This window comes from Geotrypetes seraphini, chromosome 2 (assembly GCF_902459505.1).
Source record: "Geotrypetes seraphini chromosome 2, aGeoSer1.1, whole genome shotgun sequence".
NCBI lineage: Eukaryota > Metazoa > Chordata > Amphibia > Gymnophiona > Dermophiidae > Geotrypetes > Geotrypetes seraphini.
The window spans coordinates 384,053,996-384,078,427 of NC_047085.1; the positions used below are offsets into that span (position 1 = coordinate 384,053,996).

The 24,432-nt window shown below is 40.8% G+C and overlaps 1 protein-coding gene across 20 annotated transcripts in view; it reads left to right on the forward strand.

Annotated features, from left to right (window-relative positions):
* Positions 1 to 24,432, forward strand: part of TBC1D5 (TBC1 domain family member 5) — a 759,729-nt gene that overhangs the window by 551,837 nt on the left and 183,460 nt on the right. For all 20 annotated transcript variants that reach the window (XM_033930686.1, XM_033930692.1, XM_033930693.1 and 17 more), the window contains one exon: positions 18,796 to 18,938. In XM_033930686.1, the coding sequence (XP_033786577.1) occupies positions 18,796 to 18,938 (143 nt within the window). The remainder of the gene's footprint in view (positions 1 to 18,795; positions 18,939 to 24,432) is intronic.

Sequence of the window (24,432 nt, forward strand, 5' to 3'; positions counted from 1 at the left end):
CTGGCTCCCTATTGAAAGTAGGGTGATGTTCAAGATCATGTTGTTGACACACAAAGTCATTCATCTTTCAGAATTGCATTACTTAGCAACCATACTACAACATGCACACTTCACTCAAGTAAATACAAAAGTTCTCAGTGATGGCTCCAATGTGGTGGAACTTTTCTCAGAATACTTTAATTAATGTTGGACTAATTGGGGGGGGTAATAATATGGTGAATATAGCTCACTACTTCATAGTTCATACATGATAGGATTAAACAGGATATACAAAGGAAGTTTAAATGATATAAATAAGGTTACATTACATTACCTGGTCCCACTTCTCACCCATACAATGGTCAGACTTCAACAAACTATATATTAAATACAGCCTGTGACCTTAACCACTGCCCCCCGTACCTATTGAAAACTTCAAGTACACTATTCCGCTCCCTGGTCCTACAATGGATACAATCTTTACTCGCAGATGGACTTTTCCCAAAAGACCTCAGCTAAATCATCATAACTCTGATACTAAAAGACCCCAAAGCAACAACGGACCAACCATCCAGCTACAGACCCATAGCCTCAATCCCACTGTACGTCAAGCTGATGGAAGGCTTCGTAGCTAAAACCCTAACCTCATACCTAGAAAACCACAACTTTCTCCACCCTACACAGTCTGGCTTCAGAACCAACTACAGCACTGAGACTACTAGGAACACTCATGGATACATCTAGACAACATCTCAGTACAGGCAAGAAAATCCTGATCATACAACTAGACCTCTCCGCAGCCTTCGACCTGGTAGACCATGACATCCTCCTACAAACACTAGACTCCATAGGAAGCTAAGGCAAGGTACTCTCATGGTTTACAATCATCAGACACTGGATCCTGGAAAGTTGTCTCTGTCTCAGGAAGCCTTCAACAGCATTATACAGCATTGAAGGCGACTGGTGTTCAATCTCATGGCATCAGCCAGCAACAAAAAGGCCGCTTGGTTCTTCAGTCAACGATACAAGCCATAAAGCAATGCCTGGTTGCTCTGGTTCAGCCCTCAAGCAGAGCTTCTGTATGTGTTTCCCCCGTCGCAAATGATAAGAAGAGTCATCCAAAGGATAAGGACCCATAATAGGTGAGTAATTATTGCACTGGACTGGCTAAGACTACTGTGGTGCACAGACCTGGTGTGTCTACAGAGGGGCAAGGGGCTCAGGCTTCCTTGTTATCCGGGATTCCTTTTGCAAGGCCCAATTGCCCTGGAGGATCAAGACCACTTTCATCTTATGGCTTGGCTCTTGAGTGCGATGTCTTAGTGCACAAAGGCTGTTAGGACTTGGTGATAACCACCTTGCTAAAATCTAAGAAACAGTTCACTTTGGCAACATATACGAAGGCTTGGAAGTGTTTTCAGAGCTGTTGCCATCAGAAACGCACAGATTTATTATTTATTTAATTTGTTTTCTATTCTGTTTTCCCCAAGGAGCTCAAAACAGGTTACAGGCTAAACATACATAAAATACAGTTAACAGGTTACAATATAACAATTTTACAATACAAGGTTGTGTCCTAATTCTATACATACTAGGGGTGTAATACCAATAAACTAAGGCTCCAATTGCCATAGTCTTAGCCTTTCTTCAGGAAGGGCTCAATAAAGGCCTTACTGTAGGTTCACTCAAGGTTCAGATAGTGGGTTTTTCCTGCTTTAGAGGGCAGACCAAGCAGTGAACCTAGGCGTCTTTGCCTTCCTGTGCGCTTTTCTGTCATGGAATCTTAATCTCATCTTGTTGATACTAACTCGGGCTCCATACAAGATCTTGGAGGAGGCCTCGCTCATGGACTTTTTTAGTGGCCATAACTTTGGCCAGAAGGGTATCAGAATTGCAGACTGTCCTGCAAGGAACCCTTCCTCTTCAGAGACTTTGGTGTCTTGCCTTGAACAGTACCTTCCTTCTTACCGAAGGTAGTTTCCAGTTTTCATATAAACCAGGAAATGCGTCTCCCAGCTTTTTTAATCTCCGGGGCAAAGAAGGAAGACAAGATCCTGAAATGCCTGGATATCCGAAGAGTTCTTCATTATTTGGAGATGATGAATTAGTTTTGCCTGTTGTACTGCACACCGGAGCATGAAGAGATGATACAACGGGGACAGTCGGTATCAAAGGTGACCATTTCAAGATGGATTTCACTGACAATTTCTTCAACCTATGTCGGAAGCAGAAAACAGTCTTCTGTGGGAGTAAAGTCACACTCCTCCAGAGGGGTGGTGTCATCCTAGGTAGAGGCTAGAGCAGTCTCTCCTGAAGAACTTTGTAGGGCAGCCACATGGTCTCGTCTCCACATTTTTACCAAGTTTTACAGGGTGGATGAAGCAACCAGAAAGGATGCAGAGTTTGGCTTTGTGGTGCTGGCAGCAGGCTAACTTGTCCCTCCCTAGGCACTGGGGACTGCTTTGGTCCATCCCATTGGTCAAGACTGATATTCCTGTTGCACTTGAATGGAAGGCTCTTACCTTGCTAATCTTTCTTGTTACAGGAATATTAGTATTGACACCAACCCTGTCAGTTTGTTAGCATGCTTTATGTCTCAGACATGTCTGGAAGGTCAGACATCTTGTTTACTTCCACTGGACCTTAAGGTCAGGGAAGAAAAGAAATGTTATTACAGTAGTATCGAATTTGCAAATTGGGTAACTTGAATTTTTGATGCAGGTTGTATATACAGGTTTCATTTCACCTCATTAGATATTGCAAAATGTTATAATAAATGCTATTTTTTGTTGAGCAGAACAGACGTGTTGTTTTGGGGAGAATTCCCATGTTCCCTCTCTCTAGGAATGACTTGCTGCTTTGATACAGACTGAGGAAACCCAGCACAGCCTAGAGTGTGATGAGGAGGAGCAGAAAAATATGTAAATTAGACTTTACAGACTTAGCAGTAAAGGAAAGTAAATACCCATTTGTCAAGACTGATATTCCTGTTTACAAGAAAAAAGATAAGCAAGGTAAGAACCTAATCTTCCATTATCTGCAAATAGGATGGATCTGTTCCCTTTGCTCTTTTCTTTGACTTTGTTTTTTTTGTACAGTATTTCTGTTTTTAAAATTTCACTTTCTCAAATTTTGAAATTTTGAGGAGTGTCTTATGTATCAACATTTCTTCATTAAATTTAGTAGACAGTGTTTGCCCCCCAATGGCAATAAGAAACGTATGAGGTTCAAATGGTGGCATGTCTGTGGTAGAAAGATTTCTATTTACTGTATGGATGTAAATGTGTCCATCTTGGTCTTTTTTGGATACAAGGTTTAGTTAGGGTCTTAGCTTATACATATACTATTTTATTGGAAAAATAATGGAAGTTTTGCTGAAAGAAAGGATAGTGTACTTCCTTGAATCTAATGGGTTACAGGATCCGAGGCAACATGGCTTTACAAAAGGTAAATCGTGCCAAACGAACCTGATTGAATTTTTTGATTGGGTGACCAGAGAGCTGAATCGAGGACATATGCTAGATGTAATTTATTTGGATTTCAGCAAAGCCTTTGATACAGTTCCTCATAGGAGGCTGTTGAACAAACTTGAAGGGCTGAAGTTAGGACCCAAAGTGGTGAACTGGGTCAGAAACTGGCTGTCGGACAGATGCCAGAGGGTGGTGGTTAATGGAAGTTAGTGGAGTCCTTCAGGGATCAGTGCTGGAGCCAATCCTGTTCAATATGTTTGTGAGTGACATTGCTGAAGGGTTAGAAGGAAAAGTGTGCCTTTTTGCAGATGATACCAAGATTTGTAACAGAGTAGACACCGAACAGGGAGTGGAAAATATGAAAAAGGATCTGCAAAAGTTAGAGGAATGGTCTAATGCCTGGCAACTAAAATTCAATGCAAAGAAATGCAGAGTAATGCATTTGGGGATTAATAATAGGAAGGAACCGTATATGCTGAGAGGAGAGAAGCTGATATGCACGGACGGGGAGAGGAACCTTGGGGTGATAGTGTCCAAAGATCTAAAGGTGAAAAAACAGTGTGACAAGGCAGTGGCAGCTGCCAGAAGGATGCTGGGCTGCATAAAGAGAGGCGTAGTCAGTAGAAGGAAGAAGGTGTTGATGCCCCTGTACAGGTCATTGGTAAGGCCCCACTTGGAGTATTGTGTTCAATTTTGGAGACCGTATCTGGCGAAGGACGTAAGAAGACTTGAGGCGGTCCAGAGGAGAGCGATGAAAATGTGAAAATGATAGGAGGCTTGCGCCAGAAGACTTATGAGGAGAGACTAGAAGCCCTGAATATGTATACCCTAGAGGAAAGGAGAGACAGGGGAGATATAATTCAGACGTTCAAATACTTGAAGGTTATTAACGTAGAACAAAATCTTTTTCAGAGAAAGAAAAATGGTAAAACCAGAGGACATAATTTGAGGTTGAGGGGTGGTAGATTCAAAGGCAATGTTAGGAAATTCTACTTTACGGAGAGGGTGGTGGATGCCTGGAATGTGTTCCCGAGAGAGGTGGTGGAGAGTAAAACTGTGAGTTCAAAGAAGCGTGGGATGAACACAGAGGATCTAGAATCAGAAAATAAGATTTAAATATTGAACTAAGGCCAGTACTGGGCAGACTTGCACGGTCTGTGTCTGTATATGGCCGTTTGGTGGAGGATGGGCTGGGGAGGACTTCAATGGCTGGGAGGGTGTAGATGGGCTGGAGTAAGTCTTAACAGAGATTTCGGCAGTTGGAACCCAAGCACAGTACTGGGTAAAGCTAAGAAGAAAAAAATTAAAAATTTAAATTGCATCAGGTTGGGCAGACTGGATGGACCATTCTGGTCTTTATCTGCCATCATCTACTATGTTACTATGTTACTAGCTATTGTGGTAGATATGAGTACCAATGATTTAGGAAAGTATGCGGAGTTGTGGTGGGAGAGAGATTCTGGAAGCCAAATTTAGGATCTTAGGTAAAAAAGTTGAAATCCAGAAACTCCAATGTAGAATTTTCAGAAATGCTTCCTGTTTTCACAGAAAGCACTCAAGGAGGTGACAGAGCTCCAAAATCTCACTATGTGAATGTGATGATAGTACAGTGAGGATGGACTTAGATTTGTTAGGAACTGACCAACATTCTGGGAAAGGGGGAGCCTATGCTGAAAGAGTGTGCTTCACCTTAACCAGAATGGAACCAGGTACTGGCACTAACCTTCTTAAAGGAAAGTGCTAGTACTTGGTTCCACCCTGGTTAAATATAAGCAGTTTACAAAATACATAGTCATAATCTGACATACCCACTTTCAAAATAACAACACATCATTTAGCTATCATTCACCTCAACCAATAATATAATCCAGTCAATTAAAAGCTTTTATAAAGAGAGTTGTTTTCTATACCTTCTTAAATCTCTGAACATCAGAGAGCAATCTTAATGGTCCAATCATATTGTTCCATGATGATACACCTACAGTTGAAATTACAGATGCTCTGGAAACTGTATAATGTACACGTAATAGTTCATCTGTTACCAATTGCATAGTTCTCTCTTATCTAAAAGATCTAATTGCGTGATATAAGCTCTTCACATGTGTCAAATACCAAGGAATTTTATAATGAATAACTTTAAAAATCAGGATTAGAACTTTGAAAACAATATGACATTTGACAGGTAGCCAATGAAGCTGTTTCAGCAGTGGTGTTACATGTTCCATTCTGCTTCTAAGCTTGAACCTGGGAGAAAATTGATAGTCACCTAGTAGCACCCAGCTCAAGAGACTGCATCTTCAAGAGATAGTGACCAAGAAGTACAGAAGTTAAGATGCCCCAGTATTGAGATGTGGCCCAGGAACAATTTAAATAACAGAAAAAAGTGACTGTAGATTACCCCATCAATTACTATACAGATCAAACTTAAGATCATAAGAATAGCCTTATTGGGTCAGACCAATGGTCCATCAAGTCCAGTAACCTGTTCTCAGTGTGGCCAATCGAGGTCACTAGTAATTGGCCAAAACCCAAACTTTAAAAAAAAAAAAAATTGAGACCTATATTCATCCAGCAGTGGTCATTTTTGTTTGTTTGAGGGGGGGAGGGTTTAACACTGATTACCACCACCAAAATTAAGCCCAGATATTCAACAAAATATCAAGGTAATATACAGTGACTATCACTTAACTGAATATGTGCCAGTATTCAGCCCTTAACCAGTTAAGCCAAAAATAGGACTATAAAGTGCCAACTTGACTCCTGGACTGCCTGTACAATAGCTAGTTTTGGCTTTAGCAATTAGAAGGAATAATCAGCGGCATAATCTGGGTAAGTGCCACAGAACATTCCCTCATGGCCGGCTCAGCACCAGTTAACTGACCCCATTGTTTAAATTGTCTATATGCAAATCCCAGAAGTCTAAAGGATTGAGGGCCAGATTCTCTAACCAATGTCGCTAGTAACCGATCGCATGTCAGTCATGCGACGGTGCCAGTTATAGAATTGCACCTTTGACAAAGGTAGGCGCCAGAAATGTAGGCCAGGGTTTTTCCAGGCCTACATTTCTGGCACCTAGCTTTGATGTGAATCGCACCTCCATAGGTGCTATAAGCTGCCTAATGCCTCTTCTAGCATTGGCCATGCCCACAGTGGCATTGGACAGCCTAATACGTCTATGGAGGTGTGATTCTGATGCCGATTTTTTAAACTTGAAACTTGGTTAAAAATGTCACTTAACGTTTTTTGTTTTTTGTTTTTTTTAACTGATCTTAAGCACCTACCGGTGCCTAAAAAACCAGCGCTGTTAAAGAATCTGGCCCAAAATAAGTAAGTTAGAATGAATGATAGTAATAAAGAGTTAGACATAATATGCATCTCTGAAACCATGATAACCAGAGTACAACTTATATCAAAAGATTGATCAAACTGAAGGAGAAGTAGCTTTATATGTTAAAGATGGGATAGAGTCAAACAGGATAAAAGTTCTGTAGGAAACAAAATTCAGTATGGAATCTTTATGGATAGAAATTTCTTGTGTGAATGGGAGAAGCATGCTAGTGAAGCTATTTTACCATCCACCATTTCAGAGACAGATAATGAAATGCTAATAGATATTAGGAAGGCTAACAAATATGGCAGCTCATCAATAATGGTATATTTTAATTACCAACAACACCATAAAAAGGGAATAACAGAAATAGGTACCAAAGGAAAATTCCCATATTGATTAAATGCCTCATTGGACATGCAAGGGTTGGTAAAGTTTCTAGAGACATTAAGGAGTCCTTTTACTAAGGCACGTTAGCCGTTTTAGCTAAATGCTAACGCGTCCATAGAATATAATGGATGTGTTAGTGTTTAGCGTGCGCTAAAACGGCTAGCGTGCCTTAGTAAAAGGCCCCTAAATGATTGATTTATTGGGATTTATTAACCCCAATTGGATGCTGAGGTTCACCCAAGGCAGTGTAGAGCAGGTACAGTTTAATATAAAATTTACAATTTTGTTGCTTGACATTTGTACCCAATCAGACCAGATGTCACATGAAAAATTTACTGAGTCAAGATGATTCCCAGAAATAAACTGTTCACTGTTCTGTAGTGTTGCTCACAAGGGATTTGGCAAGGTGAGCAGAGCTTCAGCTTGACACGGATGCACTGTTCTGACAAACATAAGTAGATGCTAATGGCTAAATCGTGACAGAACAAAGTCCCACAGCCATATGGCTAATTGCCACAACAATACCCTCAGCGTTATTAATCAAGTTTCATAGTGTGCCATGATAATTGGAATAATTAGAAGCAGCATAGGTACTGCTTGCTTCCACCACGCATTCTGCAGACAGGGACCTAGAAGGCTCCAATTGTACTTTTAGTGCTTTGTTGTTTAATGTATTGCTTTTCAGCAAATACTGTGGTTAATTAATGAATTGGTTGCTTGCTACCAGTGTCTTTTGTTGCTAACTGGGCTTCTTAAGAGGCACAAAGGTAGGACTGCTAATACCCTAGTGTGCTAGTTTGAAGATGTAATTTTACTTTTACTCTAGTTATTTAATACTTTATAACAATCTACCAGTCTTAGACCATGTACACTGCAACAGAGAACTGGAAGGATGTATTGTTATAGTATTATACATATGCATTTAAAAGGAAAAATGCAAACTCCAGTGAAAGGAAAGAAATCTAGCTTCAGTAATAATTGTCCTTTGCTCTCTCCAAAACTTCTAAAATTAAATTAATGAATTGCTTCTTCATAGGAATAATTGTTACACACTATTGTATTATTGTGTGCAGTTAGTATATCTTTCATAGAGCACAGTAACAAAGTAAATGACAGCAGATGAAGATCAGCATTATCTATCATCTTCCCAGAAAGGCGACTACATCCCTCTGTGCCTTATTTGAAGATCATTACATTTTTTTGCTTTGATTCCATTATCTTGCTATTTAGGGAGCCTCTGTGTTTTTCCCATGCCTTTTTGGATTATCCATTTCCTCCACCAAGAGGGCATTCCAGGCATCTACTATTCTTTCTGTGAAAAAGCATTTATTTATTGACTCATCAAGATTTCCAACAGAATTTAAGAGCCAAAAGAGAAACATTAAGGTCCTCTTTTACAAAGCCATGTTAGCAAGTCTTATGGGATGCATTGCATTTGCAGCACTGGGATTTGCTACTGCAGTTTTGTAAAAGAGGCCCTAAGATTTGCAAGCAAATGTGACATAAACCCATCCCTTTCCTTCCCTCAATCTGTATATATCTCTAACAGCTAGCAATTTTAGCACTTCCACTTTCATAAGAACATAAGAATAGCCTTATTGGGTTAGACCAATTGGTCCATCTAGCTCAGAATCCCATCATCACGGTGGCCAATCCAGATCACTAGTACCTGGCAAAAATCCAAATAGCATCAGCATTCCTTGCCCGATCCAGGGCAAGCAGTGGCGTCCCCTATGTCTGTCCCCCATTTCTGTTAAATTTACAAGAGTCAGACATCTAAATTATTCAGTAAGGCAGATTGAGCCTGCATCATCAGGGGAGCCAAATAAGAATACCAAATCTTAATAATTTTTTAAAATTTCAAGGCCATTGTTTCCATGGACATTCTTTCCATTCTTAACAATTAATACATTTGATTGTGCCATTGAGATAAGGTGGGAGGGTTAGCTGCAATCCATTACAATAAAATGCATCTTTTAGCAATCAGGCATGCTTTACATTTAAAAAGAGAGTGGAAATCAAAGTTCCAAGTTTATTAAGGATTTGTTATCCTGCTTATTGAAAATGTGTCTAAATGGCTTACAAATTTGAGCTAAAGGAGGGTGTGTGTGCTTGATCAAGTCATGACACTGAGGGAAGGAGAGAAGAACTACAATGTTTCATAGGATAGTAGAGTAGGATTGAACAAGAGGTATGATATCTGTATTCAGTTTGTCTTTCCTGTCGCCATCAGGTGGGAGTGCAGGAGAAGAAGTCAGTTGTAAGCATTGGAAAAAAAAGAAAAGGTTTGAAATCTGCTTTGAATTTATCTAGGGATGTTTGTAGCCTCAGATGGAGAGAAAGAAATCTGGTCTTCTTCCACTCTATCATCCATATGATCAGCAGACTTTTGCTTTGATTATACATGTGACTCAAATATCTCCATAACGTCTTCCAAGTTTCCAAGATCACTGGGCAGTTCCAAATACAATCTTATGGGTCGCATCAGTGACTTGTGCAACTATTTGAGCACTGCTGAAAAAAAGATATCCAGAGACAAGCGCTGTTTAAAGATAAGTAGCTTGTCATTTTTTCAAATCCTTAATAGTGCATACAATGTGGGCAAATTTGCACTGATAGTGAGGTTTTCTATAAAATGAATTAAAATAAAATGAACTAAAAGTATATATATATAAAAAAAAGTTTTCTACAAGAAATATTTTAAGATTAAATTATTAAAGTTTATATGTTTTAAAACCTAAGCGGTCAATGATTGGAGCAGGGAGCTAAATTGCTACGCTGATCACTCGAGTTTGTGATATAAATACCATGCGTAGGCTCCAGTTCTGAGACCGTGGTGGAAGAGTGTGATGCACTTCATGGTTATAGTGGTATGCTAGTTTGTTTCCATTTATAATTTACTATCACTTGGGATACTTATTTATAGATCGCATCAGTGATAGCCACATTTCATAATAATAATAATAGTTTATTTTTATATACCGCCAAACCATCAGTTCATGGCGGTTCACAATAATAATGTACTGGGCATTGGAAATACAAAGTCATAAGGCATTGATTAAGAATAAAAATTACATAATTCAGAATAATAAAACATTAAGCAAAGAAGTTTTCAGCATCATAAAACTATTAAAAATAGAAATTTTGCAATTCAATTGACAGTACAAATAATCAAAAAAATCAAATAGAAAAATAGATGGGTGTATAGAATAAATATCATCAATTCTGTATTTCATATTTTTTAAATAGATACATTTTAAGATCTGTAGGTAATCCCATCTTTCTTGCCCAAGCTGGATGAATGTACATACATAGAAAAATTTATAGTGGAGCTCCCACAATTGCACAAAATAGTTTTTAAACTGTCAGCTGAATAGTACTGCTGCCTAATTTAATTGGTTTTAATCAGCACACTAATTGGCTGCACTGACTAAAAACCAATTTATCACACCATTATCACACCTTTGGAAGCACCTTAAGACACCTAATGCCTTTGTAGGTATGGTTAATGCTGGATGCGGCATTAGGCGTCATAAGACACCTCCATGGATGCAATTCTTGTGAAAGATAGGTGCCGAAAATATAGGTCTTGAAAAGTTTGGCCTACATTTCCAACACCACAATTCTGTGAACAATGCCGTTGCGTGATTTGACACATGATCAACGGCCATTTTAAAGCACCTATTGATAATGGTGCCATTTACAGAATCTGAGCCTATTTGTCTATTATAGGTTGAAAAGGATATGATCCTAAAACTTTTTTTAATACATCATAATATTGGCCTACATGCTTTGAGTAACAGCAGAGAGGGGCCAATGCTCTTCAAAAGCAGAATCTTTTAAAATTTATATCATAATGCAATAAAAAATGAGCATAATATCTTGTAAATAAGGATAGCAAGCTTGAACACATGGAGGGGCATAATCGGAAGGGATGTCTAAGTCCGTTTTCATCTAAGTCATAAGTCGTCCAAAATAAAAAACAGCCTAGGACACATTTTCGAAAAATACATCCAAATTTTGTTTTTCTTTCGAAAATCGTCAAACTATACATCCTGCCGATCTGATCGTTCAAGTCACTAAATCGTCCATCTTTATACTACATTTTTGTCCAACTTTTCATCCAAGTCAAAAACGCCTAGAACAAGCCCTGTTGGACATGGGAGGGGTCTGCAAAGTGATGGACTGAACACCCAGACATGGCGCCTAAATAGTGGGGTACCTTACAGGGCACTGCTATGAACTTCACAAAAAGGGTGCCATGTCTTCTCCTCACTACAGCTCCCTTATAGGTCATGGTGAGCCCCCCAAACCACCTCCAGAATTCCCTAGACCCACTTATCTACCACCCCAATAGCCCTTATGTCTGCAGGAGCCACTTATATGCCAGTAAAAAGGATTTTGGGGTGTATAGGGGAGTGCACATGTTTAAGTATCAAGGCAGTGATTACAGGGGCTTGTGGGCATGGGTCCTCCTCTCTATAGGTCCCTAACCACCACCCCCAAGACGACGTAAGCCGCCTCTGTGCTGGACAACTAGGCTTTCCTATGCCAGGCGGCCAGGTGATGATGGTCTGGAGGCTGAATTTGAAAGTTGTGATTAATATTTTTATGGAGGTGGGGGGGTCGGTGATCACTGGTAGTGTGTGGGGATCTGATTTATGTGTTTGCAGTGCTTATCTGGTGACTTTAGGTGGGTTTTTGTGACTTAGACTATGTTTTACATGGTCTAAGTCACAACATCCCAGTTCCGTCGATCCTGGGCTGTATAACTTTCGGTTATACATGCTGTACAACTAAGTCTAAGCCGGCCCACGTCCCGCCCAACTCCCGCCCTCGACACTCCTCCCGAAATGCCCCATTTAGCTTTGGTCATTCAGCGGCACTATGTAGGCCTAGGTCACTTAGAAATACGTCCAAAACCCGTTTTTATTATCGGCATTTGGATGTATTTGGGAAATGTTCATCCAAGTGCTGACTTAGGCCGGTTTTTGGACGTTTTTCTCTTTTGATTATGAGCCCCATAGCTCATAATATTTTAATGGTATTATAGTCTATAAAATTCATTTCTTCTTCCTCTACAAGATGAAGTAATATAAATAATCCATTTTTTTGCCAGCATCCGTAACAAAGAAGTCCTTTTACTAAGGCGCACTAGCCTTTTTACTACACGTTAAATATTAGTGCATGCTGAATGCTAATGCGTCCATGGAATATAAAGGACACGTTAGCATTTAGCGCATGATAATATTTAGCATGCACTAAAACGGCTAGCACACCTTAGTAAAATGACCCCAAGGATTGGTCATCCTTGGCTAAAAGTCAACATTACCCATAATTGGCAGATATTTAGAACAATGTGACTGTAATCCAAATTGATTTTATTATACACTAAGCCCATCTAATCTATTTAGTAATACATGGTATTTAAAGGTACAGGGAAGCTTCCTCAACCTAGTGTGCAGTAAGTAGGACAAATGTAGGTTTCTTCCTATGCTGCTTTCTAGGGTCACATAACAAAATTCTGAGAAGCCAAAAAGCCAATCTTTAATATATAACAATTGATATGCAATACTGTAGGCCCTTACATCTTTGAGGCCTAAGCTGTCATAGCCTCTTTAAGATCTACTTATTAGAAAGACTCATTCTAGGTTTCTTTGCTCCCCATAAAAATTGCCTCAATGCCTTATTCCTTATTTGATATTTTCTGGCTTCAAAATGAGGGGTAAGTGCTGTAAAGGAACATCCATTTAGATAGAATAATCATTTTAAGTAAGTATATTTTACCCGCTAGGGCAGGGGTAGGCAATTCCAGTCCTCGAGAGCTGGAGCCAGGTCAGGTTTTCAGGATATCCACAATAAATATGCATGAGATAGATTTGCATCTCAAGGAGGCAGTGTATGCAAATATATCTCATACATATTCATTGTGGATATCCTTTAAACCTGACCTGGTTCCGGCTCTCGAGGACCGGAATTGCCTACCCCTCCCTAGGGAAAATGGTAAGTTCCACCATCTGGAATAGAGGTTTATGTTTATTAAAACTCTTAATATACTGCTTAGGCTACAAATGAGATCAAAGTGGTTTACTATATAATCATAAATAATGAAAAGAACTCCATTAAAAATAGGAAAGAAAAGACAAAAAAAACAAGATTAAAAATATACTTACATAACCAATATAAATATTTACAATACAAATTATGACAAAGGATTTCAAAAAACCGATTGAGTGAAAGATGACAGAGGGTAATGTTCAATGGAGATCGCTCTGAGGAAAGGGATAACAGGACCAGTAGTATGCCTCAAGGTTCTTTTCTTGGGCCTGTTCTTTTTAACATTTTTATAAGCGATATTGCTGAAGAGCTGTCAGGTAAGATTTGCCTCTTTGCGGATGATACCAAAATCTGCAATAGAGTAGACATCCCAGATGGTGTGAATAACATGAAGAAAGACCTAGCAAAGCTTGAAGAATGGTCTGAAATTTGGCAGCTAAAATTTAACGTTAAGAAATGCAAGGTCATGCATTTGGGCTGCAAAACCCCAAAGGAACAGTACAGTTTAGGAGGTGATGAACTTATGTGCACGACAGAAGAGCGGGACTTGGGTGTGATTGTATGTGATGATCTTAAGGTGGCCAAACAGATTGAAATGGTGACAGCAAAATCTAGAATGATGCTAGGGGGTGGATAAGAAGAGGTATGGCCAGTAGGAAAAAGGAAGTATTGATGCCCCTGTGTAAGACTCTGGTGAGACCTTATTTAGAATATTGTGTACACTTTTGGAGACCGTACCTTCAAAAAGATATAAAAAGAATGGAGTTGGCCAAGAGGAAGGCTATTAAAATGATATGTGATCTTCATCATAAGGCGTATGGGAACAAACTTAAAGATCTCAATATATACTTTGGAGGAAAGGGGAGAAATGATTGAAATGTTTAAATAACTATGTGGCTTAAATGCACATGAGTTGAGTCTCGTTTGAAAGGAAGCTCTGGAATGAGATGGCATAGGATGAAGTTAGGCCGGGGGTCGGCAACCTGCGGCTCCAGAGCAGCTTACAAGTCCGGCGTCGCGGCAGGAAATAGCCATGCTGAGCAGTGAGCTCAGCACATACACAGATGAAAGCCTTGCTTGCTGATTGGTCCGGCGGCCCCGCCCCGCCGTGCCGCCGGACCAATCAGCAAGCAAGGCTTTCATCTGTGTAGTGCTGAGCTCACTGCTCAGCATGGCTATTTCCCGCCGCGACGCTGGACTTGTAAGGTGCCTGAAAAAGAAATCATCCTGGCCGGGGTCGGTGTCATGCTCCGGAGATCTACAGCCTTCCTATCTCCCTCTCCCTTCTACCTGCTTCTGGCCACATCCCCTGCTCCGCGGCTCTCTTCGGCAACTCAGCAGCAGCGATCGACACAAGCTTCTGACGTCGGGGCCTACCCTCTGCGAGTCCCGCTTGTTTCAACTTCCTTTTTCCACAAAGGCGGGACTCGTAGAGGGAAGGCCTCGATGTCGGCAGCTTGTCTTGATCACTGCTGCTGACGAGTTCCTGAAGAGAGCCGCGGAGCAGGGGGGTGTTGCCAGGTGCAGGTAGAAGGGAGAGGGCCAGATGCAGGACTCGTGGGTGAGGGAGCAGAAGAGAGAGAGAAAGAGAGAGGGGAGGGAAACAAAAGGAAATCTTTCATACTGGGCTGGGCCGGAGTGGAGGGAGGGTGGAAAGATTCTAGCTACAGGGTGCAGTAACAAAGGAAAAGGGGGGGAAAGCTGAAAATGGAGATAGTGACACAAAGAAGAGAAAGGGTAAGCAGGACCTACTGAATAAGGATAGAGATACAGAGGGGACATGAAGAGGAGGTGAAATAGAGACATAGAAGTAATGCTGAAAAAGTGGGGGGGGGAGATAAAGACATTGAAAGGGCAAATGGTGAACATGGCGTAAAGATAAGGACAGAGACAAATGAAGATTCTGAAAAAGTGGTGAGATAGGGATATAGGTGAGATGGACACAAAGAAGGGTGATGCTGGAAAATAGGTGGAATGGTAATTCTGACAGACACAGAAGGGAAATGCTGGATCAAGGAGAGATGGGGCTCAGGCTGGATGGAATGAGGAGAAATGCCTTGTTGGCCCGGAACTTCCTCTCCTACGTCAGAATGGACGTCAGGGAGCGGAATGCTGGTCAGCGCAACACTTCTGCAGGGAAAGCTTGGGATGGCGGTGGCTTGGGGGCTGTTCCCCGATTGCGGTGGCAGCAAACCGAGTGGCTTGGGGGATGGCACGGAGACAGAAAGAAGGGGGAACAGGGAGACAGAAAGAAAAAGTTGGGGGAGAGAATGAGGTCTGGAGGAGAGGAAACATACAGGAGGCTGAAAGAAAGGAAGAAAGATTGGATGCACAGTCAGAAGAAGAAAGTGCAACCAGAGACTCATGAAATCACCAAATAGCAAAGGTAGGAAAAATGATTTTATTTTCAATTTAGTGATCCTGTATATAGCATTAAGATAAGAAACAATATATGCAGTGTTAGATTTGTTTTATAATGGTTTTGCGGCTCCAAGTTTTTTTTTCTTTTCGAAAACGGGTCCAAGTGGCTCTTTATGTCTTAAAGGTTGCAGACCCCTGAGTTAGGCGATAGGCTCAAGAGTAATTTAAGGAAATACTTTTTTTACAGAAAGGGTAGTAGATGCATTGACCAGTCTCTTGGAAGAGGTGGTGGAGACAGATACTATGTCTGAATTCAAAAAAGCATGGAATAGGTACATGGGATATCTTACCGAGAGGAAGAGATAATGGTTACTGCGGAGGGGCAGACTGAATGGGCCATTTGGCCTTTATCTGCCATCGTGATTCTATGTTTCTAAGTTGCTGAACAAGGGAAAGCTAGTCAAAAGTAATGGGCCTTTAGATATGTTTTAAAGTTTAAAATTTAATGGTTCTGAGTCATTTACCATCTACTCTGGATTCCTTTCATGTGGTGATCAGTGTGTTCCCATGAACTGGACTTGCAGAAGAAGTGACAATACTTAAAGCTTTGAGGAACTCCAATCTAGAGGCGGAACACAGCGCACCCTCTACTTTTTTTCCTACAAGCAAATGGATGATAAACTTTGCCGCTGAGTTTTGGAACATTTGCAGGCGCTTTAGTTCTTTCTCTGTAGCACCTTAGTAGAGGGAGTTGCAATAGTCTAGGTGGAGTAGTAAGACAGTTTGCGCCACCTTCCTAAAGCTGCTTTCTGATAGGGCCGTTCTGACTGATCTTAGTTGCCTCAGTCTGAAGAAGAACTTTTTCAGCAGGGAAGCGATTTGTCTTTTGAAGGTTAGGGAGGAATCTAGTTCAACTCCTAGCACCTTTGTGGAGTAGTTATCTCAAGCAATCTCGCCTATAGGTAGCATAAGAACATAAGAATTGCCGCAGCTGGGTCAAACCAGTGGTCCATCGTGCCCAGCAGTCCACTCATGCGGCGGCCCCTAGGTCAAAGACAAGTGCTCTAAATGAGTCCAGCCTCACTTGCATACGTTCCAGTTTAGCAGGAAATTGTCCAACTTTGTCTGGAGGGTGTTTTCCCCTATAACAGACTCCGGAAGAGTGTTCCAGTTTTCTTCCACTCTCTGGGTGAAGAAGAACTTCCTTACATTTGTACGGAATCTATCCCCTTTCAACTTTAGAGAATGCCCTCTCATTTTCCCAACTTGGAGAGGGTGAAGAGTCTGTCTTTATCTACTAAATCTATTCCCTTCAGTATCTTGAATGTTTCAATCATGTCCCCTCTCAGTCTCCTCTTTTCAAGGGAGAAAAGGCCCAGTTTCTCCAATCTCTCACTGTATGGCAACTCCTCCAGCCCCTTAACCATTTTAGTCACTCTTCTCTGGACCCTTTCAAGTAGTACCGTGTCCTTCTTTATGTACGGCGACCAGTGCTGGACGCAGTACTCCAGGTGAGGGCACACCATGGCCGGGTACAGCGGCATGATAACCTTCTCCGATCTATTTGTGATCCCCTTCTTTATCATTCCTAGATTTCTGTTCGCCCTTTTTGCCGCCACCGCACATTGCGCGGACGGCTTCATTGACTTGTCGATCAGAACTCCCAAGTGTCTTTCCTGGGAGGTCTCTCCAAGTACCGCCCCGGACATTCTGTATTCGTGCATGAGATTTTTGTTACTGACATGCATCACTTTATACTTATCCATGTTGAACCTCTTTTGCCATGTTGATGCCCATTTCTTGAACTTGATTATGTCACCTTGCAGATCTTCGCAATCCCCCTGCGTCTTCACTACTCTGAATAACTTCGTATCATCTGCAAATTTAGTCACCTCACTCATCGGACCAATGTGCAGATCATTTATAAAGATGTTGAAGAGCATGGGTCAAAGCACTGAGCCCTGCAGCACCCCACTTGTGACGCTCTTCCAGTCCGAGTATTGTCCATAATTTGCAACCTTTAAAATCAACCTGCTCTGAATTTAAGGAAACCTGTTCTACTGCGGCCTGTATTGCAATCTCACTATCAGGATGCTCTGTCTTCCCTTCTATAATGATATCTTTTAAAAATATCTTGTCCCAAACCATTCTCTTTTGAGCGACTGTAAGCCTTCTCCTAGTTTCTAGTTTAAAAGCTGCTCTATCTCCTTTTTAAATGTTGATGCCTGCAGCCTGGTTCCCCCCTAGTAACGGTGGAACCCATCTTTGCGGAATAGGCTCTCCCTTCCCCAGTATGTCACCCAGTTCTTTACAAATCAAAAATCCTCCTCCCTGCACTATCGCCTCATCCATTCATTGAGACTCCGGAGCTCTGCCTGTCCTTTGTGTTCTGCATGTGCAACAGGGAGCACTTCCTACCTAAGAGCCTAAATTTGGCTTCCAGAACCCCCCTTCCACTTTTCCCTATGACATTGGTACCCACATGTAACCTGACAGCAGACTCCTCACCAGCATTGTCTAAAATCTTATCTAGGTGATGCATTTTAGCACAATCCCCATATCATTTTTATCACCTTCCTATGAACTACTTCAAATCTTTTTGTTGTCCTTAGCGTGAAGTGGCCTGAAACTGAACACAGTACGCCAAGTGGGGCCAAATCAATGACTTCTACTAGCACATTAGTACCTCCTCTCTTCTAGTAGTTAAGATTCTCTATGCAGCCTAGCATCCTTCTGGCTATGGCCAACACTTTAGTATCCTCGGATACTGTCAGTCACTCTTTCCATCTGTGTATATTATCTTTTTGCTTCCTAGTAAATACAGTTCCTTTGGATTTCTACTCCCCAAGTGCAGCACTCTAGAATTCTTTGAATTAAGGGCCCCTTTTACAAAGTTGCGGTAGCAGTGCTGCCGTGGCAAATGCACTGAAGCACATGGAATTAAATGGGCTTCGGAGCATTTACTGCAGCAGCATCGCTACCGCAACTTTGTAAAAGAGGCCCTAAATTTGTCACATTAAATAAATAAATGTGGAGCCTTTTAAAACAATATCAAATTATATATACTAAATTAGAATACAAAAATTATTTGTAAGACATTTGATTATGTTGTATTTAAATAGATTTAATCTGCATTGATCTTGTTACTGTATATATTAATTGTGTTAAGATATTTAGTAATATTTGTGGGATTTTATTTTCCTATTTTAGGCGATGGATCAGACTTCTGTTTGGGCGAGAATTCCCTCTCCAGGACCTCCTTGTTATTTGGGATGCTTTATTTGCTGATAGCATTACACTGGACTTAGTTGACTATATTTTTGTAGCCATGTTGCTATATATAAGAGATGCATGTAAGTATACTAAACCTTGGGGAAACTATAAACCAAAATAGCAATCAATCTAATAATGAAAAAGAAAATATTCAAATTAGATTTAGTACAGGCATATAATGTAAGTATAAGATATTTTTAATATACTATTTGAGAAAGATATCTAAAGGAAGTGCTTCATTTTGGAGAACATGCTTGAACTGCATTTCATAAATTTGCAATTGAAAATTGAAACTAATATGAGAACTATTTGCAGAGAGCACCATCTACTGACAGACTGCTATCCTCCAAAAATGTATTTTAATGCCATTTGACAAACTTTTTGTACTTATTTATTTATTTGGTTTTATATTCCGTCCTCCCAGGGGAGCTCTGAATGGTGGTTTTTTATATATGGTGTTGGCAAAACAGTTAACAAAGTATTTTAAAACATAACATGGTGTGGTGAGATATAGCATGATGAGCATTGTATTGGCATACATAGTATAACAAACATTGTAAGCGTGGTTAACATGGCATGGCAACCCTAGTATTGTATATACAAAACATGGCATTGCAAACATAGCATGGGAGATATAGTATATAAGTGTGGCTAACCTAGTTAGTACGATATGAAACAAGGTAGAACCTAGCACAGTAGATATGGGGTGGCAAATATTGTGCAGTGGGCATAGTATGAGAATGCAGCACAGTAGACATAGGGCTTCTTTTACTAAGGTGTGCTAGCGGTTTTAGCTCCATAGAGCTTGCGTTAGTATTTTTTGTTTAGCGCGGGGTTTGCGCGCTAATCTTCTGCACATGCTAAAAATGCTAGCGCACCTTAGTAAAAAGAGCCCATAGTGTGGCAGATGAAATTGGAAATTCTGTAAACAAACTTTCAATGTTTTAAGGAGGTACAGTTATTCTGAACTCTGCTCTCTAGTAAATTTTAAATTATGACAGCCATAAAAATATTATTCTTTGAATCAGTATGACAAAAAAGAAAACAGGGACACTTAAAATGTACAAGACATTGCCTAAAAGCTTCTACTTTGCATATATGCAAGAGCTTAGTTAAATATGGCTAAATCCTTCTGCATTTTGAACATTTTACATGCACAAAAAAATTTGCATTTGATCAAATCAGGACATTTTCATGAACTTATGAGATCACATAGATTTTTTCTTAAGGTCATGTATGTATCCAAAGTGTTTGTATATAAATTAATTTTATATAATGCCTGTCATTTAAATTAACATTGCTATAATGGTAAATAAAATGGGCATTAAAAATGTCACATAGGGAGGTAGCTATTAAAGTGCAGTACAGCTATGACGTGTATTACTTGCTCCATAATGCACATTAAAGGATAATAACATCAATATATTACTGTAATGTATATTGAAGTTACAGTGGAAGATATGGTAATAAGATGTAAATGCATGCAGTATACCTCACTACTGTGTAAATTGAATAATACAGCTTGTGGTGAATATCACAAGCTGTGTTATTATTGGAAAAATATCGCAATCTAAAAGCTAGTATAATTTTACCTGGCTGGGAGTTTTGGGCCACTTCACAAAAGGGCTGGGCATGTGTTTCCACTACCAAATATTGCTCCTTGCAGACAATACAATACAACTTCTTATACCCCGCAAATTTCAACATGAAATTATTGCAGCTTACATCAAGTTGACTTACATTTACGATATAGCATTATTGAATTGCCATGTCATTTTGAGGATGTCAGTCCATGGGAAGAAGGCTGGGAGGAGTTGAGTCTACTGGGGGGATAAGAAAAGTCTTTAATCTTTTCCTGAATAGGCAGTGTGTGGTAAGCCGTCACAGGTGGGCCAGTAAACTGTTCCAGACATGTGGTCCTAGGAACTCGAAGGTAGAGTTAAACATCCTCTTCTGACGTACTCCTTGAGAGGATGGAAATGGTGTCTTAAATCTCTATGTGGTCCTTGAATTAAGGAAGGTATGTGAAACCGGAATGCTGATCGCATGTCAGCTGGAATTTTCTCCGAAAATGGACTTGTGAATCATACAGGCTAGCTTACAGTGGATTATTTTTATTCACAGGAAGCCAGTGTAGTTTGTGTAGCAGTGGGATTGCCTTCCCGAATCAGTGGGAATGGATGATAAACTTTGCTGTTGAATTTTGGAACATTTGCAGGCGCTTTAGTTCTTTCTCTGTAACACCGTAGTAGAGGGAGTTGCAATAGTCTAGGTGGAGTAGTAAGACAGCTTGTGCCACATTCCTAAAGCTGCTTTGTGACAGGGCTGTTCTAATTGATCTTAGTTGCCTCAGTCTGAAGAAGAACTTTTTAAACAGGGAAGCGATTTGTCTTTTGAAGGTTAGGGAGGAATCTAGTGCAACTCCTAGCACCTTTGTGGAGTAGTTATCTCAAGCAATCTCGTCTGTAGGTAGCATAAGAACATAAGAATTGCCGCAGCTGGGTCAGACCAGTGGTCCATCGTGCCTACCAGTCCACTCACACGGCAACCCCCAGGTCAAAGACAAGTGTTCTAAATGAGTCCAGCCTCACTTGCGTACGTTCCAGTTTAGCAGGAACTTGTCCAACTTTGTCTTGAATCCCTGGAGGGTGTTTTCCCCTATAACAGACTCTGGAAGAGTGTTCCAGTTTTCTACCACTCTCTGGGTGAAGAACTTCCTTACGTTTGTACGGAATCTATTCCCTTTCAACTTTAGAGAGTGCCCTCTCATTTTCCCTACTTGGTGAACAATCTGTCTTTAACTGCTAAGTCTGTTCCCTTCAGTATTTTGAATGTTTCGATCATGTCCCCTCTCAGTCTCCTCTTTTCAAGGGAGAAGAGGCCCAGTTTCTCCAATCTCTCACTCTACGGCAACTCCTCCAGCCCCTTACCATTTTAGTCGCTCTTCTCTGGACCCTTTCGAGTAGTACTGTGTCCTCCTTCATATATGGCGACCAGTGCTGGATGCAGTACTCCAGGTGAGGGTGCACTATGGCCGGGTACAGTGGCATGATAACCTTCTCCGATCTGTTCGTGATCCCCATCTTTATCATTCCTAGCTTTTGTTCATCCTTTTCGCCACCACCGCACATTGCGCAGACGGCTTCATCAACTTGTAGATCAGAACTCCCAAGTGTCTTTCCTGGGAGGTCTCTCCAAGTACCGCCCCGGACATCCTGTATTCGTGCATGAGATTTTTGTTACCGACATGCATCACTTTACACTTATCCACATTGAAACTCATTTGCCATGTTGATGCCCATTTCTTGAGCTTGATTCTGTCACTTTGCAGATCTTCGCAATCCCTCTGTGTCTTCACTACTCTGAATAACTTTGTATCATCCGCAAATTTAATCACCTCATTCGTCATACCAATGTCCTGATTGTTTATAAAGATGTTGAAAAGCACGGGTCAAGTACCAGTCACCCCACTGGTGACGCTCTTCCAGTCCAAGTATTGTCCATTTACCCCCACTCTCTGTTTCCTATGCTCCAGCCAGTTTTTAACCCATGTGAGTATTTCACCCTCAATTCCATGGCTTGCAATTTTACAAAGTAGTCGTTCATGTTGAACCTTGTCAAACGCCTTCTGAAAATCCAGATATACAATGTCAACCAGGTCGCCTTGTCTATCTGCCTGTTTACTCCCTCGGAGAAGTGCAGCAAGTTCATCAAACAAGAACTTCCTTTGCTGAAACCATGCTGTCTGGTCCTCATCAGACCGTGTCTGTCAAGGTGATCAATTATGCGGTCCTTTATCAGCGCCTCTACCATCTTTCCCGGTACTGAGGTCAGACTCACCAGTCTATAGTTTCCCGGATCTCCCCTCAAACCTTTTTGAAGATCGGCATAACATTCGCCACCTTCCAGTCTTCCGGAATCTTTCCCGATTTGATCGACAGATTGGCTATTAGTTGAAGCAGTTCAGATATAGTCCCTTTCAGTTCCTTGATGACCCTCGGATGGATTTCCATCCCGTCTTGAGATTTATCGCTCTTAAGCCTATCGATCTGCCTGCATACTTCTTCTAGACTGATCGTCAACCCTGCCAAAAAGCTCCACTTTGGGGTGGGTGGAATTAACATCAAGGGTCACCTGTGGAGTCTGATCTCTAAGAAATCCCTCAGAGTTCACTCTCAAACTAACCCCCTCTTTTACTAAGGTGCGCTAACTGATTAGCATGCACTAAACGCTAATGCATCCATAGACTAACATGCACGCGTTAGCGTTTAGTGCGCTCTAAATCAATTAGCGCACCTCAGTAAAAGAGGGCCTAAGAGACTGAAACCAGCCAGAGGTCTCTCCTCAAGGAGCGCTTTTCAGTTAGGGTGAGAGGATTCACACCCCCATGAAGTATAATGCGCTTGGTTCCTACTTAACAGTTTTCAGGACTCTCTCCCACTTACTATTCCCCAAAGTCTCAAAAATGTCCTAAGCAGATCCAAAGAAACCTTTTAGTCAACAGCTCTCTTCTCAAGCACAACCATCTTTTCAGTAACTGCCCCACAACTCTGGAACTCTATACCAAACTCTTTATGAGAAGAAACATCATTAGACTGCTTCAAATCAAAGTTAAAAAATTTTCCTATTCAAAGATGCCTTTGATCTGTAAATTCTTTATCTTCAGACTTTCTAACAGATGGGATCCTACTACCTCTTGTATTAACCCCATATGTCTCTCTGTCCTATTTACTGATGTAGTTCTCTCCTCCTTTCCCAATATGCGTTAAAGTGCGTCTGTCTGTATTATTTTATTATGTACAGCCCAATTTTATAGCCTATGTACTCCGCTTTGAAATGTGATAAGCAGATTAACAAATTTTAAATAAACATGGAAACTATATGCAAATTATATATGCAGTTCGCAAGTTGATGTGAAAACTCTCTTTAATGCTGAGCCTCTACAACCTCTCTCTTAGAATAAGGCTTACTGAGGGTTAGGCACTAGACCAGCATTCCTCACCTCAAGGGTCACCTGTGAAGTCTGATCTCTAAGAAAGACTGTGGAGACTGTGATTGAGGTAACATACCTTCTTCCTATTATTTGTAGTTGAAATCACCCATTATTATTGTGTTACCCAGTTTGTTAGCCTCCCTAATTTCCGAATACATTTCAGCATCTGTCCGTTCATCCTGGTCCGGCAGATGGTAGGACACTCCTATCACTATCCTTTTCCCCCTTAGACATGGAATTTCTACCCATAGGAATTCCGAGGTGTGTTTCTGCTCCTGTAGAATTTTCCGTCCATTGGATTTAAGGCCTTCCTTAAAGTATAACACTATGCCTCCACCAATTTGATCCACCCTATCACTATGATATAGCTTGTACCCCGATATGACAGTGGCTCATGGGTTATCTTCTTTCCACCAGGTCTCAAAGATGCTTGTTATATCTTATCTTTTCATTTAGTGCAATATATTCTAACTCTCCCATATTCTTAGGCTTCTGGTATTTCAAACAATGTTTATCATATCTATTTACAATTTGCTCAGCAGTTGGCATGGATAATTGCAATCTTTAAAATCAGCCTGCTC